General features: G+C 38.9%; 3 protein-coding genes and 1 long non-coding RNA gene across 4 annotated transcripts in view; 3 read left to right on the plus strand and 1 right to left on the minus strand.

The window, feature by feature from the left end:
* The window catches only part of LOC309473977 (plexin-A1-like), a 141,247-nt gene that overhangs the window by 30,863 nt on the left and 92,285 nt on the right, over positions 1 to 18,099 (minus strand). The gene's annotated exons all lie outside the window — the stretch shown is intronic.
* On the plus strand, positions 1,333 to 16,526 carry LOC309514036 (outer dynein arm-docking complex subunit 3-like; the record flags this gene model as incomplete). The annotated part of the gene is made up of 13 exons (XM_082190149.1): positions 1,333 to 1,353; positions 1,461 to 1,538; positions 1,636 to 1,848; positions 2,298 to 2,399; positions 3,369 to 3,494; positions 4,086 to 4,119; positions 4,266 to 4,318; positions 6,147 to 6,260; positions 7,348 to 7,508; positions 7,606 to 7,795; positions 11,889 to 12,116; positions 15,461 to 15,526; positions 15,822 to 16,526. The coding sequence occupies 12 exons, from the start codon at positions 1,333 to 1,335 to the stop codon at positions 15,485 to 15,487; spliced, it is 1,347 nt and encodes a 448-aa protein (XP_082046275.1). The 3' UTR covers positions 15,488 to 15,526; positions 15,822 to 16,526.
* On the plus strand, positions 7,857 to 11,374 carry LOC309474005. The gene is made up of 3 exons (XR_014197170.1): positions 7,857 to 8,225; positions 9,341 to 10,038; positions 11,164 to 11,374. It is a non-coding gene; the product is annotated as an uncharacterized lncRNA (long non-coding RNA).
* LOC309514037 (uncharacterized protein) overlaps positions 17,853 to 18,099 on the plus strand; it is a gene marked incomplete at its 5' end in the record, with an annotated part of 29,639 nt that continues 29,392 nt past the window's right edge. Inside the window, one exon of the mRNA XM_082190150.1 lies at positions 17,853 to 17,922. Coding sequence (XP_082046276.1) covers positions 17,853 to 17,922 — 70 coding nt within the window. The remainder of the gene's footprint in view (positions 17,923 to 18,099) is intronic.

Consider the following 18,099-nt stretch of genomic DNA (forward strand, 5'->3'; position numbering starts at 1 on the left):
GAAGATATGTGCGGTGGCAGGCTGGGCCTCGCCGTCCACATTTATGAGGTTTTATAACCTGGAATTGGTTCGTGAGTCTGAGCTGCCTCGCCATAGATTCGTGCAGTTGCCGCAGCACAGCCAATGACCGTACTCGCTGTTTATCTGTGTATGCTGTGCAGCTGCACTGCGTTTTAAAGATTTGGCTTCAATATTCTCGAGAAATGGAGTTTTCTCATAGCGTAAGCTGGCCAGGTAAGCTAGGTTACGTTAGTAACCGGGACGAGGGAACTGCAAAGGGGCATGAAATAAACAACATATTAGTAATATTAGTCAGCGTTATTTTAGAACTTCCAAAAAAGTTAAATATGACATATATTCCTAAAGTAAACAAAACAGTCAATGTTTCAATAGTTACAAATATTCAACAACCCAAAATACAATAACAGCAACTTGACTAATCATTGTTCCTCACCTCCTCTTCCTCTATCTCCTTCAGGATGGTTGCCAGATCTTTGCCCTGTAGTTCCTCCTTCAGCAGCATCAGTTTCTGCTCAGCCTCAGACATCAGCTGCAGTGTTTGTTCTTCTGAGTCTGGAGTCAGCTGTGGTGTCGGACCCTTCATCTGCCAGAGACCAAGAGGAATGCTCAGACATTTCATGCATGCATCATTTGAATGTAAAAACATTTCCTTAATCACTAACTACAGAGAAAACATCCCTGGACACTTAATGAATTTTTCTTATGCAGTTTCTAAAAAAAACATTAAAAAAAAAAACATTCTAAAACACCTATACTATGTATCAGTCTCCGATGCGCGTTCACGAGAGCACCACGACACGTGTGTGTGTGTGGTGATGACGCAGCAGCTGGCGTTCTGACATATAACCTACAAGCAGAGGAAGATGCACGCGAGGCCGCGCATGCGTCGTGGTGCTCTCGTGAATGTGCGTTGGAGACTGATACAGAAGGGAAGAAATTACTGAATAAAGTTGACATTTTGTTTTTTTTGGTGCACAGAAAGTATTCTTCATAAAATTAAAGGGATGGTTCAGAGTAAATTCAACCCAGGGTCCTTTGCACCATGACCTCAAGCCAAACACCCCTGGAATGCTTGAGGTCATGGTGCAAAGGACCCTGGGTTGAATTTACTCTCAATAATCAATAATCAATAATTTACGTTTTTGTGCTGTTAATACGTAAATATTTTACGTTTTAGTGCTGTGAATACGTCAGTATTATACGTTTCTGTGTGTATAAAACGTAAGTAAATGTACGTATGGTAGAATTACACTTTACGTAAAAATACACACGTATTCTCATGAGATCACGTTGCAGCATGCGAATGAAAACATGCGCAAGAAACTGGCTGAGGTCAGACATTATGAACACACACACATATGTAATGTTAAAACATATCCATATCATTTAAGTCACGTTATAGCTGTATTTGATGCATATCTTGGTCTTGGTTGTTCCAGGGAGAGGAACAAGTAACCAAGGATGTTTTTCAAGACCGTGGGATGGAGAATGAATCATTTAGGAACATGCCCGTTAAGGTGAGGTTAAATGAACCTTTATATCAGTTATTTAAAAACCTTTTTCCACTTCTTTCACTTGTACTATCCAGTGGTTACAGAATCACCTGCATATCAGTTGTGGTTGACAGTCATTTTTGTTGTGCAGTCGGCTCTGACGGTGCTGGAGAAGGAGGTTTGTGATAAAGCGAAGAAGCTGAATGCTTTGAAACAAACCACTGACACACAGAGGCAGCGTTTGGAGGAGTTGAAGCGCCAGTACGAGAGCATGAAGCCTCTGCCTGACAACCAGGAACTAGACGAGGAAAAGGTAGAAATTGTCTCTTTTTTTTATTTTGAATGAACACTGGTGAATCTTACAATTTAAGAATTGTCCAGGTTTCCTCCCAAAATCGAAAGGAAAAAAAGCAGTAAGAATATTGAGCCTTTTTTTCCAGTCAAATCATTTTTGTCCCAATTTCTCCTTACTGTAATTACTGTAAACCATGCCCACAGTTTTATTATCACCATTATTATTATATAATCTAAACAATTCACGAGAATACGATTTTTTTGCACATCATAATGAGAATTAGAGTAAAGAAGGGAACTCTGCCATAAGTTTCCCTAAGTGGTCATTCTTCCATTGTAAATGCTCTTCTTCCTTCTCTCAAGTCTTTCGTCTTCCCCTCTGTCTTGATTAGTGGGAAGCAGAGTGTTTAGCCACCCTGTATCGATGAGCACAATTAAATATGTTAGTTCAAGCAAGAAAATGAATGAACTTGTGTGCTTGTTTTATAGAAATTGCGCATTCTGGAAAACAGATTGGAGGAAGCGCAGCTGAAACGTCATGAAGCAAAGAACGTAATGCGAGGATACCTCAAAGAGAAGGACAAACTACAGGTATCTGAGAAAGAACAGATGAACTGGTTCATGTACAGACTGACACAGCACACACACATAAACCCACACAGATGTGTATTATAAAGCATGATACCCCATATATTTAATGTTGAAAATTTAAGCAATCCAATGTATCCAATGACACTCATCCATACCATTCAAAATATATTCTTATAATAATCATAAATGTTTCTTGAGCACCAAATCAGCATATTAGAATGATTTCTGAAGGATCATGTGACACTGGGAATGAAGAATGGCTGCTGAAAATTCAGCTTTGATCACAGGAAAAAATTACATTATAAAATAGATTAAAATAGAAAACAGTTATTTTAAATTGTACAGGTGTGCATAAGAGACTTCTTTCATTAAAGGGTTAGTTCAGCTAAAATTGAAAATTCTGTCATTAATTACTCTTCATCTTCGGAACACAAGATTAAGATCTTTTTTATGAAATCTGAGAGCTTTCTGTCCCTCCATTGACAGCTACGCAACTACCACTTTCAAGCCCCAGAAAGGTAGTATAGACATCATTAAAGTAATCTTTTAAAAATATTTAAAATAAATATTCTTAATATTCTAATATATAATAATATTAAATATTGCGAAAAAAACAAACATAATTTACCACCTTATTTACAAAATATTAATCTCCAGCATGCGTTCATGCAACAACAACACACATGCGCCACGGTGCTTTTTCGGTGATTACTTATTCCCTTTCTGGGGCTTGAAAGTGGTAGTTGCATAGGCTGTCAATAGAGGGACAGAAAAATATCTTCATTTGTGTTCCGAAGATGAACGAAAGTCTTATGGGTTTGGAACCACATGAGGGTGAGTAAATAATGACAGAATTTTCAGTTTTGGGTGAATAATCCCTTTAAGATTAAAACTCTTAGCGACCCCAATCTTTTGAACAGCATCATGGTAAATAAACATTTATGATTATCCTCTTATTTGTTTCTTCAGGGAGACAGTTTTACATTTCAGCCACGGCTGGACAGGATGGAGGCAGAGATCCACCGGCAGACACAAGTGCTCAAAGAACTGCAGGTCACGAACGGTGACGCTCACTTCTCAAAGGATGCAGCCATGGTAAAGACAAAGCATTTAATAAATGATAAAAAAAAAACGGGTAACACTTTATTTTACAGTGTCCTTGTTACATATGTTACATGTACTTACAATAGTATTAACAGTTAATTATGCATAATTACATGCAACTAACCCTCAATCAAACCCTAATCCTAACCCTATAGTAAGTACTTGCACTTAATTAATATTACTCAGTACTTAAATATATAATTACACTGTAACAATGACACCGTAAAATAAAGTGTAACCAAAAAATGTAATGAGATAATAAAGCAAGCATACGTGTAAGTGTGCCATGGTAAAGGTTGTGCAAGTAATGCTTCTCGTAAAGAGTAGGGGTGTAACTCCGGTGTCCTGCCCAAATTCCCTCCATTGGCCTTTATCAATCATGGCCTACGAATAAGAATCCTCATGCTTTCAAATGGCTTTATCACTCTCTCTCCTCTCCACCTATAGCTGGTGTGTGGTGAGCGCACTGGCGCCATTGTTCTGACAGTGGATGCTGCACACTGGTGGTGGTTGAGGGGAGAGCGCTCTATAAATGCCTCATTTCATTAAGATGTGTGTGTGTGTGTGTGTGTGTGTGTCCAGGCTGAGCTGCAGCTTCAGGACGAGAAGGTGTGCAGTAGGGCCGCAACGACGCGTCGAAGTCATCGATTACGTCGACTATGAAAATACGTCGACACGCATGAAATGCGTCGACGCGTAATTATTTACGTTTAAATATCGAGTAATGGCGGCTTCTGCTCCCTCTCATGGTGAAAATGACAGACCACGATCATCCAAAGTATGGGAATACTTTACCACTACGGCCGAACAGAAAGGTGCTTTCACTATGCAAACTATGCCCCATTCGGTGACAATAAAATGGACTTTAATTTATAACTTAAACTTAAATCTGTTAACGAAGCTTTCATTTGCCAGTTTTTAAAAGTTGTGTATGCACATGTAGACTAGAGACCTGCACTCCCGCGGGTCACAACGCAACAGAGTGCGGCGCGGGAGCCGGGAACATAGATCTGATGGCCGGGCGCGGGCGGTAATGCACTCGTGTGTGTGCTGGTTGCGGGAGAATAAAACGATTCGCGGAACTCCCGCAAAATAGAATTATCTATACATTGAACATCTAAAAACGAATAAATTGTCATTCATCTGTTTGACAAAAGCAACAAGAACAACTAAAACAAAATAGAAACGATTTACAGGCCAGAGTCTCTATCTATTTATAACATGTTTGCAGCGTTGAACAATGTAGCCAATCACAGACATATGTGTTGATTTCTTGAACGCCAATCAGATGCATTTATGCTAGAATCCCCTCACCGCTCAAAATGGACTTTTTGTTCAGTGCTGAATTCTGCATACTGGCAAATCATCTGATTATAGCAAACAAAGTGTAGATATTATGAAAGATTCATTGTGCAGCCAGTTTCATTGATAATAACAGAGTTAATCTGTGAGATCGCGATGAACTGAGATGTCAGCTTTTTAGGAATTATTAAGGGAGAAATCCGTCCTGCGCAGGTCTCTAATGTAGACTTTAAAAACAAACGACTAACGTTATATTAACATTAACAGTAGCCTATAGGCTGCAATCTAGTGTATGTGAACCTTTTTGCAGATAAACACAAGTGCATTTTCGGACAAGTTAATTGAGTAAATCATACTCCCACTACGGTAATTAATAACAGATTATAGTAAACACATTTCCTAAATGGGCCTGTGTATCTTACATTTTTTTCAATAGTACCATTAGTTAAAAATAAAGTTTAAAATGCTTCCTGTTCGCATATTTCATAATAAAATGACAATTACCCTTTCTGAAAGAATTTTTTTTTTGTCATCATTCATAGATTTCATGTTAAAATAATATACAGATGCACTACCCTCTTCAAAATACAGCTGATATATTGTTGTACTTATTATTTATTGGAAAGTTTGCCAATGGATAAATCAGCTAATCCCAAAAATAATCATTAGATTAATCGGAAAAATAATCGTTAGATTAGTCGACTAATCTAAGAAATAATCGATAGATTAATCGACAACAAAAATAATCGTTAGATGCAGCCCTAGTGTGCAGAGAGCGCAGAAAGCGAGAGAAAATCCTCTCCCTCTACAAGAAGCAGCAGGAGGAGAGGATTGCTCAGGCAAAGGAGAGGAAGAGAAGAGCGAGCATCATCCATCACACATCAGATAACAATGTAATACTCTAATAAGCATAAAGATATGTGTGTCATACTAATAGCACTTCTCATGTGAAGTGCACAGGAGACTGGACTCGCAATTGATGTTAATAGAGCTTTGTGTTAGCATGCTGCAAAGCTCACAACAATAAAATAAAATAGACAATTCAACTATTTATAAGTATATACACTTCCGGTCAAAAGCTTGGAATAATTACGATATTAAGTCTCTTATGCTCACCAAAGCTGCATTTATTTGATGAGAAATAAAGTAATGTTGCGAAATATGTTATTACAATTTAAAATAACTGTTTTCTATTTAAGTATATAATTTATGCCTGTGATGCAAAGCTATATTTTCAGCATCATATACAGTCTTCAATGTCACATGATTCTTCAGAAATCATTCTAATATGGATTTGGTGCTCAAGTAACCTTTCTTATTATTATCAATGTTGAAAAATAGCTCCCCGACGAGCTGAGCAGCGAGGCCAACGCAGTAGAAGAAGTGGAAGCCATCTCTCCTTTTGAGGAAGCTTTCCAGCAAATCAGAGAGGCCACTGGAGTCACAGACCCACGGGTGAGGACACACAACACAACATTCAACTGTTTTCAGTGTGTTAGGGGAGTAACAGTTTAGGACACAAGGACCAGATGTTTGAAAGAAGACCCCGGAGTCAGAATTATAATAAATTAAAGAAAAGTTTTACTGAAGATAGTTTGCAGTTTCATCAGCAGAAGTTCAGCTTCAAGACTCACACAGTAGTTCGTAGGCCGCCCCACTTACAGTTACAAAGATCACAGCAGTTATATCCTACACCACACACACACACACAGCAGTTATACCCTTCACCAAGGTCTAAGCTACGTCCTTTATTCAGGTTGCAGTTTCTGATTGGCTAAGAAATAGATAAACATAGTAATTTTCCACACATATACATATAGACGGAAGCATATCTCTATCGATTATGCCGCTGACACTCAGACCCTGAAGTTAGACACGTCGTGACCTTCCAGGTCACAGATCTGCATTGCTGGGCGCCAGCATGTCCAGAACAATAACTCAGTCAATCTCCAATAATGCCAGTGGTTCCTTAACCTGTAACCAAGAAGACTAACACACACACACACACACCGACACACAGCTTCTCTAAGGTTGGATTTGGCCAGGCTCTAACTATAAACAGGAGAGTCCTCTCAAAACATCAAGATAATGCATTCTTTCTCTCAAGGAGAGCTACACTTTAGTCTAACTGGAAAGTAAGGCTTTAACAAAGAAATGGTCCCTTAAACTATTGGCTTCAATGACCCTATGTTTTAACACGTTGAAGACCTTTCTCAAACACAAAACAAATCCATATTTCATTTCTGGAAGCCGGGCTAAATGAGCAAGCACTGTTACTGCATTCAGATATCAAACACAGACATTAAAGAATACATGAAAAGAACATTTCAGTAATCACACTGGTAACTTCTATAACAAAGTAAAATCCCCAGAGAAGTCATTTAACTCATTTGATATTTAGAAGGAAAAATATTGATTAATACCTTGATTATAATCACTCATTACATATACATTGAAGTATATTATAGATTACTCCTTGTTAAGCAATGTTTATTCTGTTCTTGTGTTAAGCAATGTGTATTCCTGATTTCTCTTGTAATAGGAACTAGTGGGCCTGTTTATCTCTCGGAGAAAAACACAGGAACGTTTGTTGAAGATGAAGGCAGAAAATGAGAGTTTGCTGCTTCCACTGAAGGAAGAGAGGAATATGCTTCAAACTCAGCTTCAGGATATGAAATACTCAGTAGAAACTGAACTCTCAAGGTAAGAGCAGACATTGTAGACAGTGTGAATATGATATCACTTCACATTCTCTGTTATTGTGACTGAATAGTAACATAACATTATTGTCCTCGGTCAGCTCTCTGCAGGTTTGTGAGCTTCAGCAGCAGCTTGAGCAGACGCAGCAGCGCCGTGATGCAGCTAAAGATCGTCTGTACGGACTCAAACATGCACTGAACGCTGCCAAAGCAGGAGTGAAGCACCTCAGTGAAAAACTTCAACACATACCACTGGTACTAATGAATCTTGTCAAATACATAAACCCCCTGGTTTCAGGGTAAATTCAACCCAGGGTCCTTTGCACCATGACCTCAAGCATTCCATGGGTGTTTGGCTTGAGGTCATGGTGCAAAGGACCCTGGGTTGAATTTACTCTGAACCATCCCTTTAATTTTATGAAGAATACTTTCTGTGCACCAAAAAAAACAAAATGGACAGTAATGATTAGTCAAGTTGCTGTTATTGTATTTTGGCTTGTAGAAGATTTGTAACTAGTGAAACATTGACTGTTTTGTTTACTTTAGGAATATATGTCATATTTTACTTTTTTGGAAGTTGTAAAATAACGCTTACTAATATTACTAATATGTTGTTTATTTCATGACCCTTTGCAGTTCCTTGCCAAGATAGCAGAAGATCTACCCAAGTTTAACACGCGCATTCTGTTCCGTGAGGACCAGAAACAGGACTCTTTTGATGGTGAGACACTAGCTCATATCACCATGGAATCTCATTTCTGCCACATAAGAAAAAAAATCATGCTTTGGTGAAATACCAAGTCATAATTATGAGATAAAAAGTCTAAATGTTTTATCACAATTATGATTTTTTTTCTATAACTTTTTGTTTTCATTTACTCTTTTTATGTTATAATTAACTTTTTATATTTTAATTAAAACTTTTTGTAATTGTGACTTTTCCTGACAATTAAAATTTTTATGCCATAATTGACTTTTTATCTCATAATTTCAACGCTTTGTAATACTTATGACTTTTCTTGATCATTTAAATTTGTTATGCCATAACTGACTTCTTATCTCATAATTATTGCTTAATGGCGGAAATGGGCTTCCATACATGTGTCTTATATCTGAATTAAGCTTTTTGGGGCGTGAAGTCACACATATCATATAGTAAAAAAAAAACTCCTCAATAAAAAATCCTACTTGATATATTTACAAATAATTTTTAGCTTGAAAAATATATTTTATCATTCATCGAGGTATAAATAAAATATGCTATTAGTTTTTACTTGATGGTTACACCACATGACATTTGTTAAATTTAAACTTCTTGTTGAACATAAAAGCCATATGAAATCAACACGGATACAAAGATTACATACAGTATATCTAAGAACTTGGCATACTGTATGTGTTTAAAACTTTTTTTCCCATTATACTTCTTTATCTTGGGCACTCTGATTTTCATTTTGCACCAGTGATCACTGATTTGTGAACTTGGAAAGCTCTTGACCAGGAACGGCCATGTGTTTTTTGATGTACACAGTTCAAAAGCTCCCTCTTATCAAGATGTTCACCTGTGCTGTTCTGATTTAGTTCCATTCCTTAATCTGTACACTGTGTGGAAGTTAAAGCTCACCCTTCTGTTGTACAGAGTGGTGGTGGATTTGTTAATGTCTCAAAGGCCAGATCACGTTTACGTGTGATTGTGTGTGTGACTGAGAGACTGGCCTACTGGTACATGGGAACTATGAATGCTGTTGATCCATATGGAACAATAACAGAACTATTACGTTTAGCAGACAGAGCTGACACACACCTAACACACCTGCATGTCTTTTCTGTCAACAGATGAGGACAACAGGAGCAATGATGAGGATGTCATCACCCGTCTCAAGCTGAAGCAGCAGCCGGAGTCAATCATTGACCAAGCAACCATTGACCAAAGAAGATCAACCTTGATCCATTAGCACCTGCACTAAGCCATTCGGCTGATATCGCTAAATAAGCTTTAACTTTAATAATGTTTGACCAAGGAAAAAAAAGGCTTCTTCTTCAAAAAGTTGACATTTTGGTTTTTTTGGTGCACAGAAAGTATTCTTCATAAAATTAAAGGGATGGTTCAGAGTAAATTCAACCCAGGGTCCTTTGCACCATGACCTCAAGCATTCCATGGGTGTTTGGCTTGAGGTCATGGTGCAAAGGACCCTGGGTTGAATTTACTCTGAACCATCCCTTTAATTTTATGAAGAATACTTTCTGTGCACCAAAAAAAACAAAATGGACAGTAATGATTAGTCAAGTTGCTGTTATTGTATTTTGGCTTGTAGAAGATTTGTAACTAGTGAAACATTGACTGTTTTGTTTACTTTAGGAATATATGTCATATTTTACTTTTTTGGAAGTTGTAAAATAACGCTTACTAATATTACTAATATGTTGTTTATTTCATGACCCTTTGCAGTTCCTTGCCAAGATAGCAGAAGATCTACCCAAGTTTAACACGCGCATTCAGTTCCGTGAGGACCAGAAACAGGACTCTTTTGATGGTGAGACACTAGCTCATATCACCATGGAATCTCATTTCTGCCACATAAGAAAAAAATCATGCTTTGGTGAAATACCAAGTCATAATTATGAGATAAAAAGTCTAAATGTTTTATCACAATTATGATTTTTTTTCTATAACTTTTTGTTTTCATTTACTCTTTTTATGTTATAATTTACTTTTTATATTTTAATTAAAACTTTTTGTAATTGTGACTTTTCCTGACAATTTAAATTTGTATGCCATAATTGACTTTTTATCTCATAATTTCAACGCTTTGTAATACTTATGACTTTTCTTGATCATTTAAATTTGTTATGCCATAACTGACTTCTTATCTCATAATTATTGCTTAATGGCGGAAATGGGCTTCCATACATGTGTCCTATATCTGAATTAAGCTTTTTGGGGCGTGAAGTCACACATATCAGGGTATTTATATAGTAAAAAAAAAAAACTCCTCAATAAAAAATCCTACTTGATATATTTACAAATAATTTTTAGCTTGAAAAATATATTTTATCATTCATCGAGGTATAAATAAAATATGCTATTAGTTTTTACTTGATGGTTACACCACATGACATTTGTTAAATTTAAACTTCTTGTTGAACATAAAAGCCATATGAAATCAACACGGATACAAATATTACATACAGTATATCTAAGAACTTGGCATACTGTATGTGTTTAAAACTTTTTTTCCCATTATACTTCTTTATCTTGGGCACTCTGATTTTCATTTTGCACCAGTGATTACTGATTTGTGAACTTGGAAAGCTCTTGACCAGGAACGGCCATGTGTTTTTTGATGTACACAGTTCAAAAGCTCCCTCTTATCAAGATGTTCACCTGTGCTGTTCTGATTTAGTTCCATTCCTTAATCTGTACACTGTGTGGAAGTTAAAGCTCACCCTTCTGTTGTACAGAGTGGTGGTGGATTTGTTAATGTCTCAAAGGCCAGATCACGTTTACGTGTGATTGTGTGTGTGACTGAGAGACTGGCCTACTGGTACATGGGAACTATGAATGCTGTTGATCCATATGGAACAATAACAGAACTATTACGTTTAGCAGACAGAGGTGACACACACCTAACACACCTGCATGTCTTTTCTGTCAACAGATGAGGACAACAGGAGCAATGATGAGGATGTCATCACCCGTGTCAAGCTAAAGCAGCAGCCGGAGTCAATCATTGACCAAGCAACCATTGACCAAAGAAGATCAACCTTGATCCATTAGCACCTGCACTAAGCCATTCGGCTGATATCGCTAAATAAGCTTTAACTTTAATAATGTTTGACCAAGGAAAAAAAAGGCTTCTTCTTCAAAAAGTTGACATTTTGTTTTTTTTGGTGCACAGAAAGTATTCTTCATAAAATTAAAGGGATGGTTCAGAGTAAATTCAACCCAGGGTCCTTTGCACCATGACCTCAAGCATTCCAGGGGTGTTTGGCTTGAGGTCATGGTGCAAAGGACCCTGGGTTGAATTTACTCTGAACCATCCCTTTAATTTTATGAAGAATACTTTCTGTGCACCAAAAAAAACAAAATGTCAACTTTATTCAGTAATTTCTTCCCTTCTGTATCAGTCTCCAACGCACATTCACGAGAGCACCACGACGCATGCGCGACCTCGCGTGCATCTTCCTCTGCTTGTAGGTTATATGTCAGAACGCCAGCTGCTGCGTCATCACCACACACACACACGTGTCGTGGTGCTCTCGTGAACGCGCATCGGAGACTGATACATAGTATAGGTGTTTTAGAATGTTTTTTTTTTTAATGTTTTTTTTAGAAACTGCATAAGAAAAATTCATTAAGTGTCCAGGGATGTTTTCTCTGTAGTTAGTGATTAAGGAAATGTTTTTACATTCAAATGATGCATGCATGAAATGTCTGAGCATTCCTCTTGGTCTCTGGCAGATGAAGGGTCCGACACCACAGCTGACTCCAGACTCAGAAGAACAAACACTGCAGCTGATGTCTGAGGCTGAGCAGAAACTGATGCTGCTGAAGGAGGAACTACAGGGCAAAGATCTGGCAACCATCCTGAAGGAGATAGAGGAAGAGGAGGTGAGGAACAATGATTAGTCAAGTTGCTGTTATTGTATTTTGGGTTGTTGAAGATTTGTAACTATTGAAACATTGACTGTTTTGTTTACTTTAGGAATATATGTCATATTTAACTTTTTTGGAAGTTCTAAAATAACACTGACTAATATTACTAATATGTTGTTTATTTCATGCCCCTTTGCAGTTCCCTCGTCCCGGTTACTAACGTAACCTAGCTTACCTGGCTAGCTTACGCTATGAGAAAACTCCATTTCTCGAGAATATTGAAGCCAAATCTTTAAAATGCAGTGCAGCTGCACAGCATACACAGATAAACAGCGAGTACGGTCATTGGCTGTGCTGCGGCAACTGCACGAATCTATGGCGAGGCAGCTCAGACTCACGAACCAATTCCAGGTTATAAAACCTCATAAATGTGGACGGCGAGGCCCAGCCTGCCACCGCACATATCTTCAATGGGTATTCCACTTGACCAAGCCCAAGACGAGGCCATGCCTCTCGTGGAATGAGCTCTGACCCCTTGGTGCGGCCGCCAAAGCATACGAAAAACTGTTCCGACTGTCAGAATGCTCCCGATAAACTCTGAGAGCCCTGACGGGACAGAGTAAATTCGTGTCTCTTTCATCCTCTGGTGAGCGAAGAGCTGCGAGTGAAATAACCTGTGCTCTGAACGGAGTCGAGAGCATTTTAGGAATATAACCATACCTTGGCTTGAGGACGGCTCTGGAGTCGTTAGGCCCAAACTCAAGGCAGGACGCGCTCACTGATAGCACATGTAAATCGCCCACTCTCTTGACTGAAGCGAGCGCCAGAAAAAGAGCGGTTTTGAACGAGAGGTGCTTCAGGTCCGCACACCGAAGCGGCTCAAACGGTGCACCCTTCAATGCTTCCAGGACCGTGGAGAGGTCCCAGATAGGCACAGAGGGGGGTCGCGGAGAGTTTAGCCTCCTTGCCCCTTTAAGGAAGCGCACAATGTTCCTTCCTAGTGATTGTCCGGCCACAAGAGCATGAGATGATGTTATGGCCGCCACATTTACTTTGAGCGTGGAGGGGGTGCGACCCGCGTTCAAGAGCTCTTGCAAAAAAAACCAGTTCACTTGGTACTTTGCATGAGTCGGGGTCCAAGCTCCGTGCTGCGCACCAGCCAGAGAACACCACCCATTTCTGAGCATAGAAGTGCCTAGTTGAGGGCGCTCCTGCTTCAGTGATGGTTTTTAGCACCCTATGCGGGAGACACCCAGGTACCCGTTGAGGGGCCATACATGAAGGGCCCACAAGTCGGGACGGGGATGCCAGATTTTCCCGTTCGCCTGCGTGAGGAGATCTCTTCTCAGCGGAATTAGCCATGGGGCTGTTTCCAGCAGTTGTGTCAACTCGGAGAACCATAACTGGGTCTGGAAGACCCAGCACTGCACACTTGCTTTCCCTGATCTGTTCGATGACTTGTGGTAGCATCGTGACCGGAGGAAATGCATATAGCGGGCGGCTCGGCCAGTCGTGGGCAAGCGCGTCCTTGCTCTTTGAGAAAAATCCTCTTCTTAATATCATCATTCATCTTTGTCATCAGGATACGTACCAAAAACTTTTAAGCTGGCTATGATTAAACCGCTTGTTAAAAAAACGCAACTCCAACTTGATCGTACAGAATTAGTCAATTACAGGCCGATCTCGAATCTACCTTTTCTTTCAAAGATACTAGAAAAGGCGGTATCCTCACAACTATGTTCCTTTTTAGAAAGAAATGATATCTGCGAGGATTTTCAGTCAGGATTTAGACCGTACCATAGTACTGAGACTGCTCTCATAAGAGTTACAAATGATTTGCTCTTATCATCCAATCGTGGTTGTATCTCTCTATTAGTGTTACTCGATCTTAGTGCTGCATTTGATACTATTGACCACAACATTCTTTTAAATAGACTCGAAAATTATGTTGGCATTAATGGAATTGCATGAGCACGGTTTAAATCATACTTATCCGACCGTTATCCGTTTGTAGCAGTAAATGAAGAGATGTCTCATCGATCACAAGTTCACTATGGCGTACCACAAGGCTCAGTACTAGGACCGTTGCTTTTCACTCTGTACATGCTACCCTTGGGAGATATCATTAGGAAGCATGGAATTAGTTTTCACTGTTATGCTGATGATACTCAGCTCTATATTTCTTCACGCCCTGATGAAACTTACTAATTCACAAAATTAACGGAATGCATAGGTGATATAAAAAATTGGATGACTAGTAATTTCCTACTACTTAAATCTGAAAAAACAGATTCTATTTATTAGACAAAAAATGTCCTCACGTAATAATCTAGAATACTGTCTAACACTTGATGGCTGCTCTGTTAAGTCTTCGTCGTCGGTTAGGAACCTGGGTGTGCTCTTTGATACCAATCTTTCATTTGAAAGTCACGTGTCTAGTATCTGTAAAACCGCATGCGGAACAATTAGTCCATGCGTTCATGACATCAAGGCTAGATTGTTGTAATGCTATTATGGGTGGTTGCCCTGCACGCTTAATATTCAAATTACAGCTGGTCCAAAACGCAGCAGCTAGAGTTCTTACCAGAACCAGAAAGTATGACCATATTAGCCCGGTTCTGTCAACACTGCACTGGCTCCCTATTAAACATTGTATACATTTTAAAATATTGCTGATTACTTACAAAGCACTAAATGGTTTAGCTCCGCAGTACTTGAGCGAGCTCTTAACGCATTATAGTCCTTCACGTCTATTGCAATCTCAAAATTCCGGCCAGTTGATAATACCTTTTAACACCAAAACTTTGGAACAGTCTTCCTAACATTGTCCGGGAAGCAGACACACTCTGTCAGTTTAGAGCTAGACTAAAAACACATCTCTTTGACCTAGCATACACATAACACATTATAGACTTTTATAATTCAATGTTAGGCTGCATAGATTAGGTCAGCCGGAACCGGGAACACTTCCCATAAATCCTGATGTACTCGTTACATCATAAGAAGAATGGCGTCTACGCTAATATTAGTCTCTCTGTTTAGTACGATGGTTAGAAACTTTGTTAGAAGCTTAACTTTTTGTCATCTCTCTTCATTGTTAATTTTAAAACAACAGGGAAGACTTGGCCTGTGTAAAATCTACATCATTTCCTAGTAAAATTATCACTCAAGGTATTGTTGCACAGTCACGCTCTCCTGACTTCATCCGGTTCAACAACTTTGCCATGATTATTATATTATTATAATATAGAATTGGCTGTCTGCAGTTTTACATGTATCCCCTCATGCCCATGGTGTTTGATTGGTAGGCAGACAGGCTCTTTAAGCCCATACATTTATACTGTGCAATATTTCTATAGATGACCAGGGGAACGCTGCCTGTGTAACTTCGGGTTCACCTCATCTCCCTGACTCAGTTACTCAAGGTATTATTTAAATGTGGTGCCGTGTCCATCACTAGACACACTTGCTAATGTGCAATCAACACTTACATTATGTTTGGTTAGACATAGAAAGCATAGAAAGAAGCTGGATGTATCTTGTTTTTAACAAGCATGTTAATGAAAACAATCTAACTTGATTTTTAGCAGATCTAAAGGCAATTTATTATCACACACATTTTGTCTACACAAGTTCCAGCTTGTTTGGCGATTTTGAACAGCAACATCTCTTCCTGCAAGTAATTTTTTTTATCTTCTAATCTTTGTTTTAATTGTTCAGGTGTCTGTGTTTCATCAAGGCGGTGTGTGAAGAGACGACAACGCAGTACTGAAGTGTCAACCAGTCTCTCCGTTTACTGAAGTGAGGTGGACCCCGGCCGTATCCAGATCAGATGGTGGATCTGCACCTGGACCCAACCATGACGCATCCCTGAAGTGCCAGCCTCATCAGCCCTGTGAAGGCCTCATCGACACGACCAATCTGACCTCTGACCTGTAACGCTGCCTGGATCATAATCATACACTGTTCGCTCGTTGGCTAGAGGAGAACTGGCCCCCGACTGAGCCTGGGTTCTCCCAAGGTTTTTTTCTCCATTCTGTCACTGATGGAGTTTTGGTTCCTTGCCACTGTTGCCTTTGCTTTTGGCTTGCTTAGTTGGGGACATTTAATATTCAACAATATTATTGATCTGCCTTAATAAGTATAATAAATATCGTTTTCTGGTGGACGATGATGCAATTTTCTTCTAGAAACAAACTTTGTTGTATTATTTTCATGTTATCAATGTGAAGCTGCTTTGATACAATCTGTATTGTAAAAAGCGCTATATAAATAAAGGTGATTTGACTTGACTTGACCATGGTCTGAGGAGGAGATGTCAGGATTCACTTTTATTTTCCTTCATTCATTTTTACAATGCTGTCCTTTGTTAAGGAACGGATTCTTGAGGTGACCAAATCAAATAAAGTTCAGTGATTCAACTAATGTTGTTTTGTGTATTAATAATGACAAACCTAGATTATTAAATGCAGATGAATCAAGTTTAGTAGTCAAACATAATGAAATCAACTAATGAGCTAAATATACTTGGTGAGACCTCAGCAACTTGCGATCCTATCCACAATCTCCACCAAACAACAAAAGAGCAAGCATTATTATAATAATGTGATTAGGTTGTCTGAGAGAATTGAGGTTGCTTGTATTGAGACTATAACCCTACGCTCCACAAATAGGACTGGTTGAAGGGGAGTGTGTAAGTGCATTTTCTTTTAAAACTTTGACAATGTCAATCAAGACATTAAAGCATGGAGGCCTTCAAGTTACTTATTAGGCTATTTAGGCTTCGTTCTCCTTTATATGTTGCTGCTTTTTATGTTCTTGTTGCATTCTATAAACCCTTACTATTAAAATTGCTAGTAAAGCTGATGAACTCTGATAGAAAGTGAAACTTTTTAAATAGGTTTTAACATATACCCTCATCACTTTGTGTAATTTGTGACAATATCCCAAAGTAGATAAACTTGTTTTTGAAGAGTGGGTTGGTAAGGAGCAAGTGTAGTTAGTAATATTTGGAGAAATGAGATTCCTTTATGCATGTTGTTGATGTTAAAAGTCCAGGTCATTTCTAAAGGTAGATTTTATGCACTATAACCTATTAATCGGACTGGTGATAACGTGAAAAAATACGTGAAAACGTTCTGATTTGACATCTTTATGCATGGGAAAAAGAGGCAAGAAGAAAGTTAAACAAGTTTGGCTTGACACCATGTCTTCCGACGCATCTGGCTCAACTGATCAATTTGAGAATTCAGCATCAGCCTCGAGTAGTGCTGGATTTAAACTTAAGAAAGATACCGAATCACAGTGGTTTGACACATGTCCAAATTTCGACAATGAGGTTGTTGTCACATCCCTCCCCAGATAGCAACATTGTTTCGGCCCAGATCCGGCCCACATATGGCACTTGTGGAATGCAGATCTGGCCCACATGCAGCGTGGAATGACGGCCCTTGGGTGGCCCACTCCTGTTTGCCAGATCTGGGCCACAAGCAGGCCATAGCAATGCCACATGTCAGCCAAGAGCAAAGAAATAAACCAGAACTGGACCTTATCTGAGCCACAAAGTCTGTGTGTATTAAATGTGGAGTCATTTAACAGTGATTGGTGTATATAGCCTATGGTTCAAAGCTCACAAACATATTGGTGATACACCTTCTATTTCTCAGTTCTCTCCTATCTGGAGTAATGCACAGTTCACTCCGGGCAGGGCAGACGGCGGTTTAGTTTATAATATAATAAATATTCATAAAAATGCCTGGCGTCAATAAGCAAGCTATTCAGCGAAATGTTTCCGAGCTCCAGCGAAAAATTCAACTTCTGGGTAACTTAAGTTTTTTATTACAGATTTCGCCAATTAAGCTGAAACAGTTAACGTTAACTTAAAACCTGCTTAAATAGTCAGTAATATTGCGGCAGTAGTGGAATAATGAGTATTTCAATTGTTTTCTTATTATTGCTCTTATTAATAATGTATTCTCAAGGATGGCAATGTTGTGTT

This window comes from Leuciscus leuciscus (genome assembly GCF_965113295.1).
Source record: "Leuciscus leuciscus genome assembly, chromosome: 14".
NCBI lineage: Eukaryota > Metazoa > Chordata > Actinopteri > Cypriniformes > Leuciscidae > Leuciscus > Leuciscus leuciscus.